This window comes from Leucopleurus acutus, assembly GCF_964270905.1.
Source record: "Leucopleurus acutus genome assembly, chromosome: 2".
Taxonomy (NCBI): Eukaryota; Metazoa; Chordata; class Mammalia; order Artiodactyla; family Delphinidae; genus Leucopleurus; species Leucopleurus acutus.
This window is the reverse complement of record NC_139143.1, coordinates 173478578-173495635: the sequence shown is the minus strand read 5'-3', so window position 1 is coordinate 173495635 and position 17058 is coordinate 173478578. Positions and strand designations below refer to the sequence as shown.

The 17058-nt window shown below is 49.0% G+C and overlaps 2 protein-coding genes across 4 annotated transcripts in view; both read right to left on the bottom strand.

Moving 5' to 3' along the window:
- The window catches only part of AUNIP (aurora kinase A and ninein interacting protein), a gene marked incomplete at both ends in the record, with an annotated part of 36577 nt that extends 31379 nt beyond the window's left edge, over positions 1–5198 (bottom strand). The window contains one exon of the mRNA XM_082833164.1: positions 5118–5198. Coding sequence (XP_082689290.1) covers positions 5118–5198 — 81 coding nt within the window. The remainder of the gene's footprint in view (positions 1–5117) is intronic.
- A 1256-nt stretch (positions 5199–6454) lies between these two features.
- On the bottom strand, positions 6455–16444 carry PAQR7 (progestin and adipoQ receptor family member 7). 3 transcript variants are annotated; one of them, XM_082856669.1, is made up of 3 exons: positions 16378–16444; positions 12447–12549; positions 6455–8539 (listed from the first exon to the last, which is right to left on the bottom strand). In XM_082856669.1, exon 3 carries the CDS (start codon positions 8516–8518, stop codon positions 7466–7468), a length of 1053 nt encoding a protein of 350 aa, XP_082712795.1. In that variant the 5' UTR covers positions 8519–8539; positions 12447–12549; positions 16378–16444; the 3' UTR covers positions 6455–7465. The 3 variants fall into 3 exon arrangements, with proteins under 3 accessions (XP_082712795.1, XP_082712796.1, XP_082712794.1); XM_082856670.1 differs by lacking the exons at positions 12447–12549; positions 16378–16444 and adding an exon at positions 16274–16372; XM_082856668.1 differs by lacking the exon at positions 16378–16444 and having other exon boundaries at positions 12447–13607.
- Positions 16445–17058: the final 614 nt, after the last annotated feature.

Sequence of the window (17058 nt, the reverse complement as noted above, 5' to 3'; positions counted from 1 at the left end):
AACTCTTAGAGGAAAACACAGGAAAAACACTCTTTGACATAAACCACAGCAAGATCTTTTTTGACCCACCTTCTAGAGTAATGGAAATAAAACCCAAAATAAACAAATGGGACTTAATCAAACTTAAAAGCTTTTGCACAGCAAAGGAAACCATAAACAAGACAAAAAGACAACTCTCAGAATGGGAGAAAATATTTGCAAATGAAACAATGGACAAAGGATTAATTTCCAAAATATAGAAATAGCTCATGGAGCTCAATATCAAAAAAACAAAACAATCCAATTAAAAAATGGGCAGAAGACCTAAATAGACATTTCACCAAGGAAGACATACAGATGGCCAAGAGGCACATGAAAAGATGCTCAACATCACTAATTATTAGAGAAATGCATATCAAAACTACAGTGAGGTATCACCTCACGCCAGTCATGATGGCTATTATCAAAAATCTAGAAACAGGGCTTCCCTGGTGGCACAGTGGTTGAGAGTCTGCCTGTCGATGCAGGGGATGCAGGTTTGTGCCCCAGTCCAGGAAGATCCCACATGTCACGGAGCAACTAAATCAGTGTGCCACAACTACTGAGCCTGTGCTCTTGAGCCCGTGAGCCACAACTACTGAGCCCACATGCCACAGCTACTGAAGCCTACACGCCTAAAGCTCGTGCTCCACAACAAAGAGAAGCCACCGCAATGAGAAGCCCACACACCGCAATAAAGAGTAGCCCCCGCTCACTGCAACTAGAGAAAGCTCACGCACAGCAACAAAGACCCAAAGCAGCCAAAAATAAATAAATTTTAAAAAGAGAGACATGTACCACAATGTTCACTGCAGCACTACTTACAACAGCCAGGACATGGCACCAACCTAAGTGTCCATCGACAGATGAATGGATAAAGAAGATGTGGCACATATATATAATGAAATATTACTCAGCCATAAAAAGAAACAAAATTGAGTTATTTGTAGTGAGGTGGATGGACCTAGAGTCTGTCATACAGAGTGAAGTAAGTCAGAAAGAGAAAAATACCGTATTCTTACACATATATATGGAATCTAAAAAAAAAAGAAAAAAATGGTACTGATGAACCTAGTTGCAGAGCAGGAATAAAGATGTAGACACAGAGAATGGACCTGAGGACATGGGGTGGGAGGGGGAAGCTGGGGCAAAGTGAGAGTAGCATTGACATATATACACTACTGAATGTAAAATAGTTAGCTAGTGGGAATAGCAGCATAGCACAGGGAGATCAACTCTGTGCTTTGCGATGACCTAGATGGGTGGGGTAGGGAGGATGGGAGGGAGGCTCAAGAGGGAGGGGATATGGGGACATATGTATGCATATGGCTGATTCACTTTGGTGTACAACAGAAACAAACACAGTATTGTGAAGCAATTATACTCCAATAAAGATCTATTAAAAAATAAATAAACAAAATAAAATAAGCTACAAGGATATATTGTACAACAAAGGGAATATAGCCAGTATTTTATAACTATAAATGAAGTATAACCTTTAAAAACTGTGAATCACTATATTGTACACCTTTAACTTATATAATATTGTACAGCAACTACAATTTTTTTTAGTTTAATATAAGTAACTAACTAAATAAATAAATGCCACTGTGTGCTGCCTGGAGAGGCTGGGAATTTTCAAAAACCAGCTAGGCTATGCTTCTTTTTAACAGACCTTCCTTCAGCTTCTCTCTCTCCTCTAGCTTTCTGCTATAACCAGCCAAAAAAAACCCAGCTAGCACATTTAACACTCTGCCTGGAAATCTCCTTGGCTACATCATCCAGTTCATTAGGTACATTTTCTACCTTCCACTTTACTACAGCCAACAGTGTTGCTAAACTTTGTCAACACGTAACCAGTTTCCAAGATTTTTCTCACTTTCCTTTAAACCCTCACCCACAGCCTCCTCAAAGGTCATCAGACTTCTAGAAACAGTTCTTTAAAAGCTCTTCAAGCTTTCACTAGCATTCCCTTCAAAGTCCTTCCAGCTGCCACCCACTGCTCCATTCCATTTGCATTTCTGAAAGCCAAGCCCACCAGATAGATTAACCCATTCACTCATTTGCTCATTCAATAAATATTTACTGAGCACCTATTACATGCCAGAAAGTTTCTGAAGGACTGCCTAATGGAACTTTCATTCTAGTAGGGGAAGAAAGACAATAAATGAAAAAGTAAATATGCAGCATATAATATGTCTGATGGTGAAAAGTGCTATGGAGAAAAACAAAGCAAGATTAAGGTAGTTAGAAGTATGGAGAGTAGAGGATAAGGGAAAGGATGGTTAAGAAAAAACTCAGTTAAGTTCACATTTGAACAAATGAAGGAGCAGAGAAATGTGGCTCTCTAATCCCTTTGCACTTCAGGCACAGGTATATAAAAGTCCCAAGCACAGATGTACTTGCCTTGAAAGACAGCAAGGCCAGTATGGTTGGAGCAGAGGCAGAGCGAAGAGTAGATGAGGTCTAAAAGGCATAAGAGGGCACACAAGACCAGATGGTGTCTTATGGGTATTAAAAAGATTTTGGGTTTTACTAGAAGGTAAGAAACCACTAGATGGTTTTAAACTTAACAGTGAGCAAAGGGTCACTCTGGCTCAGGTGGCAGCAGTAGAAACAGTAGGAAAGGATGACATTCTAAATACATTTGAAGGCACAGTCCATAGCATTTGCTGATGGACTGAAAGTTAATAAAGTTGCAGAATGTCAGAGTGGCATTCAGTGCTCCTCCAAGGCTGGCGGAGAAACCACTGATGACTTGGCCAAGATTTCTGATATCTTTGCATTTCCGTCTCCCTCTTAGTTATGTCCACTTCTCCTTCTCTGCTACATATCTCAAGGGTAGGGAACTAAACTGCATCATAGATGAAGAAGAAACAGAAATTATTTTCTAAGTTATAATGACATTTTAAATATAATACACTTAAGAGACAGCAAATATACAAATCAAATGCTAAATCTTTTTTTTTTTTTGCGGTACGCGGGCCTCTCACTGTTGTGGCCTCTCCCGTTGCAGAGCACAGGCTCCGGACGCGCAGGCCCAGCAGCCATGGCTCACGGGCCCAGCCACTCCACGGCATGTGGGATCCTCCCGGACCGGGGCACGAACCCGTGTCCCCTGCATTGGCAGGTGGACTCTCAACCACTGCGCCACCAGGGAAGCCCTAAATCTTTTTACCTCCAGGCCCTCTGCATTGGGAGCGCTGAGCCTTAGCCACTGGACCACCTGGGACGTCCCAAAATGGTCTTTTTAAAAACCCATACTAAAACCCGTATGTCTCACATGGAAAGTGCTCCATCATATATTTAGTGAAAGGTGAGTAGCAGAACAAACTGTCTGATATAATCTCATTTGTGGGGGAAATACATCCATATATTTATTTATCTATCTATCTATCTATTATCTGTGCTTCTGACCAATTGGCTATAGATTCAGGGTTCCAACAACCCCCTCCTACTCAGGATGCCAATCCCAAATCCAGGTTATTAACTATACTTCTGACCAGCTGGCTATAGATCAGAGGTCCCCACAACCCCCTCCTTAGGTTCAACTGCTAGAGTGGCTCACAGGAACATTTTACTTGCTAGATCACCGGTTTATTATAAAAGGATATAACTCAGGAACAGCCAGATAGAAGAGATGCATAGGGCAAGGTATGTGGGAAGGGGTACGGGGCTTCCATGCCCTCTCCAGGCGCGCCACTCTCCCTGCACCTCCACATGTTCACCAACCTGGAAACTCTCTGAACCCTGTCCATTTGGGTTTTTAATGGAGGCTTTATTACATAGACATGATTGATTTAGGCAATGGCCATTGGCAACTGAATTCAATCTCCAGCCCTTCTCTCCTTAGAGGTAGGGGAATGGAGGGAGTGAAAGTTCCAACCCTCTAATCACGTGGATGGCTTTCCTGGCAACCAGCCCATCCTTAGGTTACCTAAGGGCTTTCCAAAAGTCACCTCATTAAATATAAAAGACACCATTATCACTCATAACACAGGAAATTCCAAGGGTTTTAGGAGCTGTGAGCCAAGAACCAAAGACAAAGACCAAATATATATGAAAAATATAAAACAGAGATAATGACAGTACCTACTTCATTGAATTTTAAGTACCTGCCACTGATAAGGCATGTAACGTCCCAGCAAAGTGCCTGACACATAGAAAGTAATCAATAAATTACATATTGCTATTATCTGTACATCTTTTCTTCCCCACAAGACTGTAAGCAACTTAAGAGCAAGAACTCTGCCGTTACTGTCTGCTTTGAGCCTGTTTTTCATGTGTAAAATGGGTATCACTATATTACTACTACATAGAATTCCACCAAATAAGATAACTCAACAAATTCCAGCACAGTGTCCAGCTTAAAATGCTCAATAAACATTAACTGTTATTATCCCATACTTTTGTTTCTTTGTAATGACTCACAGAGAATCTTGCGCATGTGCCAAACCTGGGTGGGCTTTCCAGTTCTCCTAGTTGGGTGAACCCGGGTTCACTACCTCACCTCAGTTTCCACATATTAAATACTTAATACAGTATGTGGCACCCAGCGGATGCTTAATAAATATTAGGCCAGCTCCCCTCCCCGTCTCTTCTTCTTTTTCCCCTAAAGTTACATGCTCTGGGCAGGTAGATGGCCGGCAACCTGACAAGTAGGGAAGAAACGGACCTCGGGGCGAGAACTTCCGAAGTTTGCATATGCACCCACCCCTCCGTATTTCAGCCTGTGCTACCGTCTTGAAGGGACTCCGAGTTAAGGGGTCTGCTGCATTACGCTCCTCGGAGCAAATTTTCTCTCCACCCTCTTCCCTCACCTCGAAACCTCGCTGCCCCGGTCTCTCCACACACACCCCACCGCTCCCCCCGCCAGCCTGCCTGCCTTCCGCCCCCATTTTCTCTCCACCCTTCCCAAACCCCATTTTTCAACCTTCTTCAGACTCCAGCCCCTCTCTCCCATGAATAGCCAAAGCTATTCGCTCTCGGTCCCCGAGTCTATCTCCACATCACATCCAGGTCCTCCCAAACTCCTCACTTCTCACACCTCCGGGCCTCTAACCCCTCCCCCAACACCCTCTCTCGCCTCAACGCCCTACCTGCGTTTTCCGCCTCTTCAGCGCCGCCGCGTCCAGCCACACGCCGCAGGCCTCCTCCTCCTTCGGGCCTCTGCGCCTCATGGCCACTGAGGAGACTAAGACTACGGGATAACGGAGTGGGGGTCCGGCCGCCTCAGGGAACCGCCATAACTGACTCCGCCGACGTTCGAATCTCGCGCCAACGCTGGGAGCGGAGCTACGCCGCGGCCGCCCCCGCTCAGGCACCGCCCCCAGCGTCAGCTCCGCCCCGGCCCAAGCCCCGCCCCTTCCCTAAACCCTGCCAGCCTGACCCCTTAATGTTACCAAGGCCACGTTCTTGCTGGTTTTCTCATTCAGAAGTTGTATTCCAGAACTGTGCTGTGTGAACGCGTTCGCGACACTGCACAAGGAGTGCACATTTTCTTTTTGCTGAGTTAGTTGCACTTTCTTACTGATAACTATCAGGGCTCAGGGTTTTCCTTGTCTTATCGCTGAATCCTCAGGAACATCTCAAAAGGAAGAGGAGAGGAGGCGCTGATCCGCCAACTGCCAAGCTGGGGTCCTCAGTGCTACCTTAAATGGATTACTTTTGTAATTCAAAACAAGAAACAAAAAGCTAAGTATAACTATGAAACCTCATGGGAGAAGATTTAGAAAACATTAAGTAGAATAAAACTAAAAATTTGCAGTCAAGAATTAGCTTTCAGTATTGCTTTTCTCGCTTACTGTGTGGCCTTGGATTTTAAATAGGATCAAATAAGGTTTGTGAAAGTACTTTGTAAATTCTGAGAGCCCCTCAGAGATGCAGAAATGCTGGCAACCATAACCACAATCTCCATAGATGTACTATATGTATAACAGGATATTTTAGCAGTGGAGTGACATTTCTTATTCATTCAGGGGTTTTTTTGCTTTTCTTACCTGTACTTCCTAATTTTCCTTCACTGTACATATATTACCATACATTGCTTATGTACTGTGGAAAAGGCAACACTGTAAACATTAACATATAACAATATCATAAAAGTTAACATATAAGATCTTCCTTGATTGAAAAACCAAAAAGTGAAATCTCTGTCAAATCATGTATTTTAAAACACATTCTTTTAACTTCTAAAACTTATTTAGTAATAAAACTGCCCCACCTTTCCTACCAAAAAAAAAAGTTCACATATATAGTGAATAAGACCCCAACCCCACCCCCAGGCAAAGATAAGACAGGATCTGTCCCCTCCTCCCTATGCCCACCTCCAGCCTCCCCATGAAAACCTCCTCCAACACAGTGAACAGATTCAAGGGGCACCAGGGCTCCCTCTCTAGGATAGGAGACAAAAAGCAAAGAGGCAGCTCTTATCACAGTCACTTTATTGTATCCAGGACACGAGAGTCCAGACCACTCCTAATTCCAGCCGCAGTGAACTCCTTCTTCCATACCTCTTGGCCTTTGGACAGGTTTTTCCCTCTACCTGGAATGCCCTTCCTCTTCTCCATCTGTAAACTCCTATTCACCCTCCCCAACCCAAGACCCTGAGGATCCCAGGCAACACTAATTATTCCCTCCTCAGTGCTTCCCCTGACAGTTCATTCCGATATTAAAGCCTTTACCATCCTGCATTGATCCACGGAGCCCAGTCAGTGGCCTGCCTCTGAGCAGAGGCCCAAGAAACACTGAATGGATAAACACTGAATCATGAACAAGGGAACCAGGAAAGACACTGGGAACAGGATGTGTGGGACGTAGAGGCCAGAGGTAGGAGGGTCAGGGCTCACTGTCTGGGATAGTGGCTGAAGAGGCATGGGGCACTGGATCCATTTCTGCCTGGCACAATCTTCTATCTTTGGGGGCTCTCTGCAGCACCAAAACTTCAGGCTGGGGTTCAAGAATGGTAAGATCCTGCACATATTTTGGGCCTGCCCTTTCCCTATCCACCAGTGAAATCTGGGTAGAGGGCAGTTGCTGACGCTTCCTCTATCTCTCAGCTCAGATTTGACTCTGACCTAAATCCCAACTTCAACCCCTCAGAGATAATCTGGAAGGCCCAGGCCAGGGTCTTGGCCCCAGCTGATCCTCCATCCTCACCCCTAAGTGAGAGGCAATGGGGGGAGGCAAACCAGGGTGCCCCACATCTCTCTCTTTCCCTCTCGCAGGGCAGGGAGCTGGGGCAGGCCCTGAAGTGGACCCCAGCAGCTCCAGCCAATCCTCAAATCCAAGGACTGGCCAGTGCCCCCCCTTGGCAGCTGAGGCGTGCACAGAGAAGTCACTGCGGGCCAGACACAAACAATTTTACCAGGCCTTGTTCCCATCTGGAGCCAAGCCCAGACCCTTGGGCCCCCACTATACCTCCCTCCCTAAAAGCTGCCACCCCCCTTCACTGGGTCTTCCGATCGAGACTGAGTTTGCACCGTACCAGCTGGCTCAGAAGGAATGCAGTGAGGATGCTGCTGCCTACAGTAAGCAAGAAGAGGCCGGAGAAGTTGTGGGGCCAGCGGGTGTGCAGAGGCTCATAGATGGGCCGCCGGGCCTCGTAGTCCAGCGCCACGGCCTCCAGCTGAGCCAGCGTGCACAGTACCAAGAAGACATGGAAGAGCTGGTGGCCCTGCCCAAAGACATGGCAGCTGCCAGGGAACCAGCGCTCAGGCACGAAGGCAGAGAAGAAAGTGGCCGCCAGCAGAAAGAAGACCACCTGGCATTTGTGGTAGAGAAGAGCCGGGTCGTCCGTGGCAGGGTTGGGGGACACGAGGATGCGGTGCACCACGGGGCTGATGTCCAGTGCGTAGGCCAGTGCCGAAGGCACCTCCTGGCAAGTGCGGCCCAGCAGGCCGGGCTTCTGGATGTACTTGTTGTAGCAGGAGCCAGTGCAGGAAAGCCAGGCGAGAAAGGCAGCCATGGGCAGGTAAAAGGTCTGCACCTGGGCATGCCAGGCGGGCTCAATGGCATAGTAGAAGTGTGCCAGGGCACTGCCAAACTGGTACACAGCCACACCCACGTAGTCCAGGAAGAAGAAGCTGTAATGCCAGAACTCGGACTTGGCCTGCAGGAGGTGAGCCAAGGCACTGAGGGAGAGGTAGGTGACGGAGGCAAGAACAATGATGAAGAGGGGCAGGGCGTGCAGGTCTCCCCGGAAGTCCACGGTCCCCACAAAGATGGCCAGCCGCAGCAGCAGCAACAGGGCCGCCAGCAGGTGGGTCCAGACGTTCACCGCCTCGTTGTGCTGCTGGAACAGTGTGCGGAAGTAGAAGCGCCAGGTCTTATGCAGCGGCCGGTAGCCCACATAGATGTATGGCTTCCAGAAGATGGGCGGCACCTCGGCTCGGTCCACCGTGAACACAGGCTCTGGCTGCACAGACGGCCGAGGCATCTGGTGGACCTGCCGCAAACTGGGCAGGAGGTGGCTGAGCTTCTGGGCCACCATTGTGGCCATGGCTGTGGGCGCGGCGAGGAGCTGGGAGAGAGGCCCGAGCAAGGTTAGGGGGCTGGTGTCCTCACCCTCCTGCCCCATGAGCAGCAGCTGGGGGGCTGTGCTCTTCCCCACCCCCTTATCCCTACACTGAGTTTAAGAGGAGGGGAGTTGTCCTAAGGGAGAGCTCAGCTCTGACTCATGATTGTTCTTCTCCCTGTTGTATCTCGAGTGCCTAGAACAGTGCCTGGCACATAGTAGGTGTTCAGTAAATGTTTGAGGCATGTGTTAAAGAGGCTCACTATGTCATCCTACTTCTTTCCAGTCCAGGCTCTATACAGCAACTCTCATTGTTTTCTCCTGTGTTCATGTTGCCATCAGTGTTTACCTGACAATGACCTTGCTAACAGACCTGCTGCCTCTACCTTTAACTCCTTCAGAGTGGCCAGGGTCTGCCATTGACCCTCCATCACCCTACATGATCTGGTCCCTACTACCTTTCCTAGCCTTATTACTCAACCACAGTGCATTTCACATCTAGCCACAGCCTCATCAAAACCGTGGGCCTGCTGTTTCACATGTCTATAGCTCTGCACAAGCTGTTCCCTCCATCTGAGCCATTTACCTCATCTTGCCCATCTGGCAGACTCTTATTCATCCCTCAAAACCCATTTCTTCTGTGACACTTTCCCTGGAGGTCCTCCGATGATGATCCCTCTAACTGGAGTGCCTACAATCCTTTGACCATTATAATACTTCTCACGGGCATTAAATTGTTAATGTGAGCTCCTCCAGGGTAGGCAGTTTGTCTTATTATTTTGTGAACCCCTGGTGCTTAGCAGGTAGCTGGTGCTCAATGTTTGTTGAATGAAAAAACAACATAATAGCATCCTGATAATACTTCATAGCCTTCAAGGCCCAACTCAAAAAGCCACTTTTTTCCCAAAAGACCCTAGTAACAACTGATCCTATAAAAACAGCCCTTTCCCTCAGCCACACCCTCAATCAAAAGTTCCCCCCTCCAGCCCTTCCACCATTGCTAATTGCAAATAAATCCAATCTAACCCCTCACCTGGCATTCAAGACCCCATGACCTGCTCCCACCCTCATTTCCCACCTAACCCAAATGTCAGACCCTGTGCCAACTTCCTTTCCCTCTACTGAAATCCTTTAAAACCAGTACAAGCTGTCACCTCCGGGGCACTTCCTTAATGCCCCCTTACTTCTCCCTGTGGGAGATCTATAATGGGTTATACAATTTAGCATTTAAAACACATTCATTCATTTAGCAAACACTTACTGAGCCCCTTCTCTGCTTCATGTCCTGTGCCGGGTCCCAAAGGTGGGGGTGGGCAGGAGAGTGGAAAAGAATTTGATCCCTGCCTTCAGGAACTTCATGATATGGTAGAGGTAACAGAGAGGAAAACAAAGCATAGCAAATGCTTACACAGCATGTGCTATGTGTCAGTGTCTTAAGCACTTTATGCATATTTGACTCATTTAAGCATCATAGCACCCTATCAGATAGGTATTATCATTATGCCCATTTTTCAGATAAGGAAACTGAGGCACAGAGAAGTTAAGTACCCTGCCTAGGAAGTGGCAGAGGCATGATATAAACTCAGTTTGCAATCTTAACCACTTCCTTAAACTGCCCTTTGCAAAACAAGGTGGCAAGTACTATTAATCATTTCATAATTATATACTGCTTTTGCCTGGTACCAATTGCTTAATTCAGGCTTATCATTATCCACTGTTTCATTCATTAAATCAAATATCTGTTGAAAAACTAGCCAGACAACTAGCTAGACAGACAACTCCCCTCCCTCATATTCTCCCCCAAGAAGCTTATTGGACTCAGCAGCCAGATGTACTCTGTCCATCATTCATCAGATATTTATTGCAACTTCCTTTGCACCAGTCATTCTAAGAGGCAAGAAGATCTGCACTCAAGTTCCCCGCCACCACCAGCACCGTGATCACCCCCAAAGCCACCCAATAATTCGCACATGGTCCAAGTAAATGCAATGTGCTTGCTATGCAAATGCAACATCAAGACAAGCCCCCAGCCCACACACCTCCACACCCCGAGCCTGATTTGCATCCCTGAGCTCCTCCTGCATTACATTCTGGAGTCAGCTCTGGTCTCTGGCCTTTCCTCATCTGGTAGGGAGGAAAGAATTAAATGTCATTACACCACTACTTTCTATTCCCAGACAGCCTGGCAGGTTTAGGAAGAAGACCTTGCTGATGAACTAATTAGTGGGGCCACTTCTGTCCAGAGCATAAGAACTCCCCTGGTTGAGGAGCCAGCACTGGATTTCTTCTCCTCCCCAAGAGACAGGGCTTTAGCCTCAACAGTCTGGCCTTTACCCTTGTCTACAACTTTGTCTTCCCAACTCAGAACTTCAGGGGACCAGAAAAGGCCTCTGAAAGCATCTCGCAGCTCTTTTGTTTTACATTGAGAAAACAAGAGCCCAGAGACAGCAAGCCCTTCCCCAGAGTTGCCCAATCCAGCCACGTTTCCATTCCACCATGAGGGCAAAGACCAGGGAATGATGACATTCGATGGTGCCTTAGTTCCTGAGTCCCTGTGATCTGTTAAGTCCAGTCCGATGCTCCACATCCCACTCTTAGAACTTCCCAAGTAATAACAGCATATTAAAGACTCGGAGAAGGTTTGCACCAAAGAAGCCTGCTTCACTTTGTTGAACCTACATTTGCCAAGCTTACATGACCAAGGATTCCTTTCCCAGTAATGATTATATTATAAAGCTAGCTGAAATGTAGTGTTTACTATATGCTCACTCTTCATAGCCTTGTTGCAATTAATTCTCATAACTAGCCTGTAAGGTAGGTATTACTATGCCCATTTTGTTGTTGAGTGAAATTCAGAGAGGTTGGGAGCTCCTTAGCCAAGGCCATACAGAGAGAGGGAGAGAGAGAGATGGAGCCAGGATCCGGACCCAGCTCCCCGACTGCAAAGCACAGATACTCTCAGCCACTCCTGCTGCCCTGCTTCTTGTCACACCTAACTGCATCCCAAAGAACTACTTTGGAAAACACTGGTCTAAAGCAGGCAACCAGGTCCTTTCCCATAAATTATTTCCTTAGGCTTCTAGCAACTGACTTGCATCCAGGGACCTCAGACTCACCCAGTTGCCAGCTACCCACTCTCTCTGCACCAATGAAGCCCTGGCTCACAGCTACCTCCTCAGGTGGGCGATAGCTCACTCGCAGCCCTTCCCCTCCCCCAGACACAGTGGGCCCTAAGCACAGAACCCAGAGGCTGCATACTGGGATGACAGAGGTCAAGTTGCCCTATTTCCTTTAGACCTTTAGACCAGTGGCCCCATTCCATTTGAATAGCTCTGTTTTCAGAGTTAGTTCCCATCTCCTGACTCCATGGAAAGGGGCACTGGATCCAGGGGAAAGAAGCAGGGGCAGGAGTCTAGCAAGAGCCAGAAGGATGAGGGTGAGTATTCAGAGGGCACCCTCAGGGCATCCTTTGAGTAGTCTGCCCACCAGGCTGCCAGAACCTGGCTGTTCCAGGCACCCCACCCCAATCCAGTACACCTCCATGGCCCCCCTCCAAGTCTCCCTAATTGCACTGGTTACCTAAGGATTTCTCTTGAACCCAGGGGCTGATGACTTCTGCTGTGGAACAGGGCAAATTCGCCAGATGCCAAGCACTGGGTGGCACTTCCACAGGTGAGGGTCTATAGGGGTGGGGCTTCCAGGGACTATAGGGGTCTTGTGTGATGTCACCAGAGGGTGGGGCTAAAGACAACCTCCACCCTCTCCCCTCCCCCGATCACCACTCCCACGTTGGTCAAATCCAGGCTAAACTCTGCATCCCTAGCCAGGCCTCAGCTGCAGAAGGAAGCTCGTGGTTAACCTTGGCATGAAACATTTGGGGAAACCGAGGGCTAGCTGAAATGTTGTGACTTACCCAAGATCACACAGCAAGGCGGGCAAAGCTAGGCTGAGACCAGGTGTCCAGGGCCTGGTTCATGGATGTGAGGCAAACTTGACTGGCTTCTGTCCTCTACTCACTGGGAATCACAATGAAAGGAAGTTAGGAACCAAGGAGAAAAGAGACACTATAAAGGCTCGTGAAGGAGATGGACTTCAGATTTGGACAAACCAGGTTTGACTCCTGATTCCATAATATACTAGCTGTGTGACCTAAGACAAGTGTCTCACCTTCTCTGATCCTCAGCTCCCACATAAGAATTATATTATCTACCTCATAGATTGCTACAAAGATTCAATTTATGAGAACAGTTTTAGCACTGTTTAGGGATTCAATAAATGATTCCTATTATTAGTATTAATTACTAATAGTAGTAGTAATTATTATTATTAAGAGTAGTAGTATTTGAAATATCCCCAGCCTGAGTATTAGTATTTAAAATATTCCCAGCTTGAAAAATTTACTTGGGGTTCTCTAAAAAACTCGGTCCTCTTTTAGCCCTTGATAGCTGGTTCCTTAAGGTTGGAGGCCTTAGAAAGTTAACTGTCTCTTTAAATCTTTACCCTTCTCTGAGGATGCATTTAGGGACCAAGGGAATTTGGTTGGAGTTTAATAATTAACGTGTTCTCAGCAAAGACCATTCAGAGTAACCTCCCTGGATTCACAGGGCTCTGAAGATTTGCACTTGCCCACTGACCCAAGAGAAGTGGCTGGGAAGTGAAATTCCCAGAGAAAAGGGCCTCAAGCTCAGCAGCCCCAGGAGCCCCATCCCAGAGCAGGAGGGTAGAGGGGGTAGACTGTGCTAGCAGGTAATGCAAAAGGCCTGTGGCCTGGTTGGGGCATGTCTTGCAGGTTTGGGAGGCTCCTGGGTTGGCTGAACTTCAGAACTGGAATCTCCAGGGCCCAGGTGGGAATTCTGTCAATCTGAGCAGCACCTTCCTCCCCTCCTCTCCTAACTCCCCAGCCCTCCCAATTCACATTCCCCTTCTCTAAACTCAAGGTCAACCTCCTCACCTCCTTCCTCAACCAAGGCTTGCCACCCCTAGTTCCTCCTGGTCTCCCCCTGATACCTCTGGGGGCAAAACAGCAGACCAAGTTGTGGGGGTGGGGTAATGAATAGGCTTTGGAGTGGGAGAGCCCTGGGTTATACCCATCCCACAGATTTTACTCAGTGTTTACTATATGCCAGGCACAAGACAGGGGCACATGGTGAACGAGGCAGATAGGCTCCCTGCCCTGACAGGGCTCACCCACACAAATGAAATGCCCTTGGGCCCAGGAAAATCCAGCCCAGAGAGAAGCCACCCAGGTGGTAACCATGAAGAACTGGAGAGAGCTGCTCCCCCCAGGGAGGGCACCTACCTCTCACCTCGGGCAGATATTTCAAGAGAACCCAGGTCCCCCATTTTTATGTGAGGATGGGATTTCAGGTCTGGAACTTACCAGCTGTGTGACTTTGCTAAAGTCCCTTTACCTCTCTGGGCCTGTTTCTTCATTTGAAATCGGAGGATAATAATAGCTACCTCAAGCAAAACAAAGTCACAGATGCTAGCTAGGTGTTGGCTCTGGCACAGCATGGGCTCCACTATCTTTGTTGGATTCTAGTCCTGACTCAGCCACTCAATCTCAGTGTGACCCTGGACAAGTCCCTTCCGTGCTTGACCCTGTTTCTCCAAATGTCAAAGGACAGAGTAAATTCACCAATGACTTCAAAGGGCCCTTCAGTGCCTGAGACATTCCAGCAATATTTGTTTTAGGCTTACTGTGTGTCAAGAGCTGAAACTTCTGCAGTGAACAAAGCAGTTAAAACACCGCCCTCATAGAACTAATAGTCCAGCTAATTAACAGCTAAGGGTAACCCCTAAGGGTATTAATACCCTGCCCATTTGGAGCTTAACAGCCTAACTAAAAAGCACCTAACTCTTTTAAGTATCATTTGATTATAATTCTACTTCCTCTTTTGCCTCCTTCCTGGCATGCAAAATATTCATTGTTGCTTCTCTGGGCCCTGATGTTTCAGGAACTCCCTTAAAGACAACTTTATCTTGCCATGAAAGGCGAAGTTTAACCTCATTAGATAAAAATAACAAAAAAGCCAGACCAGTGTTAACAATGGGGCTGCCAGAGGTAAACCCTCTTGAGGGGTCCTGACAAGGATGACACAATATGGCAGAGCCTGAAATATTATTAATAAGACTAGGCACTGGGCTTCCCTGGTGGCGCAGTGGTTCAGAGTCCACCTGCCCATGCAGGGGACGCGGGTTCGTGCCCCGGTCCGGGAAGATCCCACATGCCGCGCAGCGGCTAGGCCCGTGAGCCATGGCCGCTGAGCCTGCGCGTCCGGAGCCTGTGCTCCGCAACGGGGGCGGCCACAACAGTGAGAGGCCCGCGTACTGCAAAAATTAAAAAAAAAAAATAATAATAAGACTAGGCACTAACATTAATAATTTACAGTAGCTTGCTGTTTACAAAGAACGTTTACACACATTTCACCTCTCCCTCTCAGCAACTCTTTGAACCTGTGGCTAAGCTGTTGTCACAGCCCCAGAGTGAGGCAGGATGGCAGAGCACATCTTACTCCAAAACCAGTGCTCTTGCCCTTCAACTGCTGTGGTCAACTCCCAGGCACCCAGTGGGTGGCCACAGATTGTACAAGCAAAGTTTTCATCCCTGGCTGGCTTCTTGATATCTCAGCAACTGGGTCACCTCCCTCAATGCAAACCAATTCCCCAGTTCTACCCAACGTGTTTAAAGAAAAGTTTCCTCCATGTCTTCCAAAACTGAACAGAAAACGCTTTTGTTTTTGTAACTGCACTTTGGGCTTCCATTTGTACTGGAAAGTGTGATCAGCATGAAATAAATCACTCTTAAAAGAATTCCTAGGCTCTCAGACTCAGAACTGTTCTGAGGAAAAGGAAGCACCTGGTGGAGGAAAGCAGGCCCAGAGAGGTTGGGTGAACTAGCTAGTTTCCAGCCCAGGGGGACAGAAAAGGGACCTGGGTTTTACCACTGACCAGTTTCACCACTGACCTCTTGGCAGGGAAACTGAGGCTGGGGAAAAGCAGCCTCTCACTAAGGGGCTCAGCGGTGGCACAAACCACATGATGGGAGGCTGAGTCCATCTCTAATGGGACATCCACCTAGGAGCAGCCAGCCAGGCCCTGAGAATACATCTAACTCAAACTCCCCAGCCTTGGCCTGACCTGACCTCTCACTCCCACCAGGCTTGGGGCGGAGTGGAGGGGGAGGGGGGGGCCGGTAGCATGCCCCAGGGAAACCTCTAGAGGTCCTCAAAGCCTATAGTCTTGAGGCAAGTTCTTCCCTCACTGAGTGGGAGGAAACCTCATGCTCTCCCGACACCAAAGGAGGCTTCCTCCTCCCACGGGACCTAAGCTGCTTTGGAGCAAGAGCCCCTCTGAGCCCCAGCAGCGCTCTTACCACTGTTTCCGGTTTCCCAAATGGGAGCCCCTCACATCACCCAGTTCCAGGTACTCACGCCCCTTTTTGCCCCCAGAATCTCACTAGATTCCTCCTTTAGTGGAAGGAGCATGCTGCGTGCCTATTCTCTTCCAAGACACCACGGCCCTCCCAGGCCAGCTCTCGCCTCTGCTCACTCCCTCACAGATGCGCTTCCCTCCGGCTCTGATGGCCCCTCTCCTCCAGTCTCCTCCCACTCCTCCCTGAGACTCTCGGCCTCCAGCTCCGCTCCTCCTTCCTGCTCCAGTCCCTCCTCAGTGGCGCCCCCACTCTAGCTGATCCCCGCTGTCAGCCTCCCACTCCCTCCCCACGTGCCCCCACCTCACCTAGCCCCGAGTTTCGGCTGCACACAACTCCCCGCGCTCCGCCCCGCGGGGAGAGCCCCCTCTGCCCGCCGCCCGTCCCTCCCACTTTTCCCCCAGCCCGGTACCGAGTTGCAAAAGGAGGCCCGACTGCGACCCGGCGGCCCTCGGCGGCCCTCTGCATCCCGGCTACAAGCGGGCAGATAAAGGGGCGGCCAGGCGGAGGCTCCGCCCCGAGCCGGGGGAGGGCGGGGCGGCGGCGGGCGGCAGTGGGCCTTCGCTTGGGGCTCCGGGCCCAGGACTAGGCCGCCGCCCGCCCATCGCGCCCGCCTGGCCGGGCGCCAGCAGCCTCTACCCAATGGCGTACACGTGTTGCACGTGGCGGCGAGAGTGGTCACCCACACCGGTGACGACAGTCTTGGGAGTTCCTGTGGTTTTCGTGCTGATGGGAACTCGGAGGCCCAGAGAGCAGACGTCGTTGCTCAGCAAGCGCTCCAGCTGAGCAGTTTCCACTTCCGGCTGCCTTGGGCCACAAGCTTCCCAGTCTGGAACTGGCTGACCTGAGAGGGAGGGGGCAAGTTGTAGCAGGAGCACCCGAGTTTCCCAGCGAGAGCGTGCGGCCCAACCCTGAAGCCACTTAAACCCACACAGCCCACCTCTCAAGGATGCTTCTGGTGGGGACACACCTGACCTTCCCCATCTTCATCTCTCTGCCTGGGGAGCTCCACCCCACCTCTGCTCCCCTAACTTATTTAAGTTCCCGCCGAAAGCCCTTTCTTTGGGCAGCTTCGCCTGATATGCCCAGCCTA

Excerpts from the sequence above, each read along its gene's own strand:
- PAQR7 (XM_082856669.1), bottom strand. The coding sequence starts at position 8,518 with ATGGCCACAATGGTGGCCCAGAAGCTCAGCCACCTCCTGCCCAGTTTG.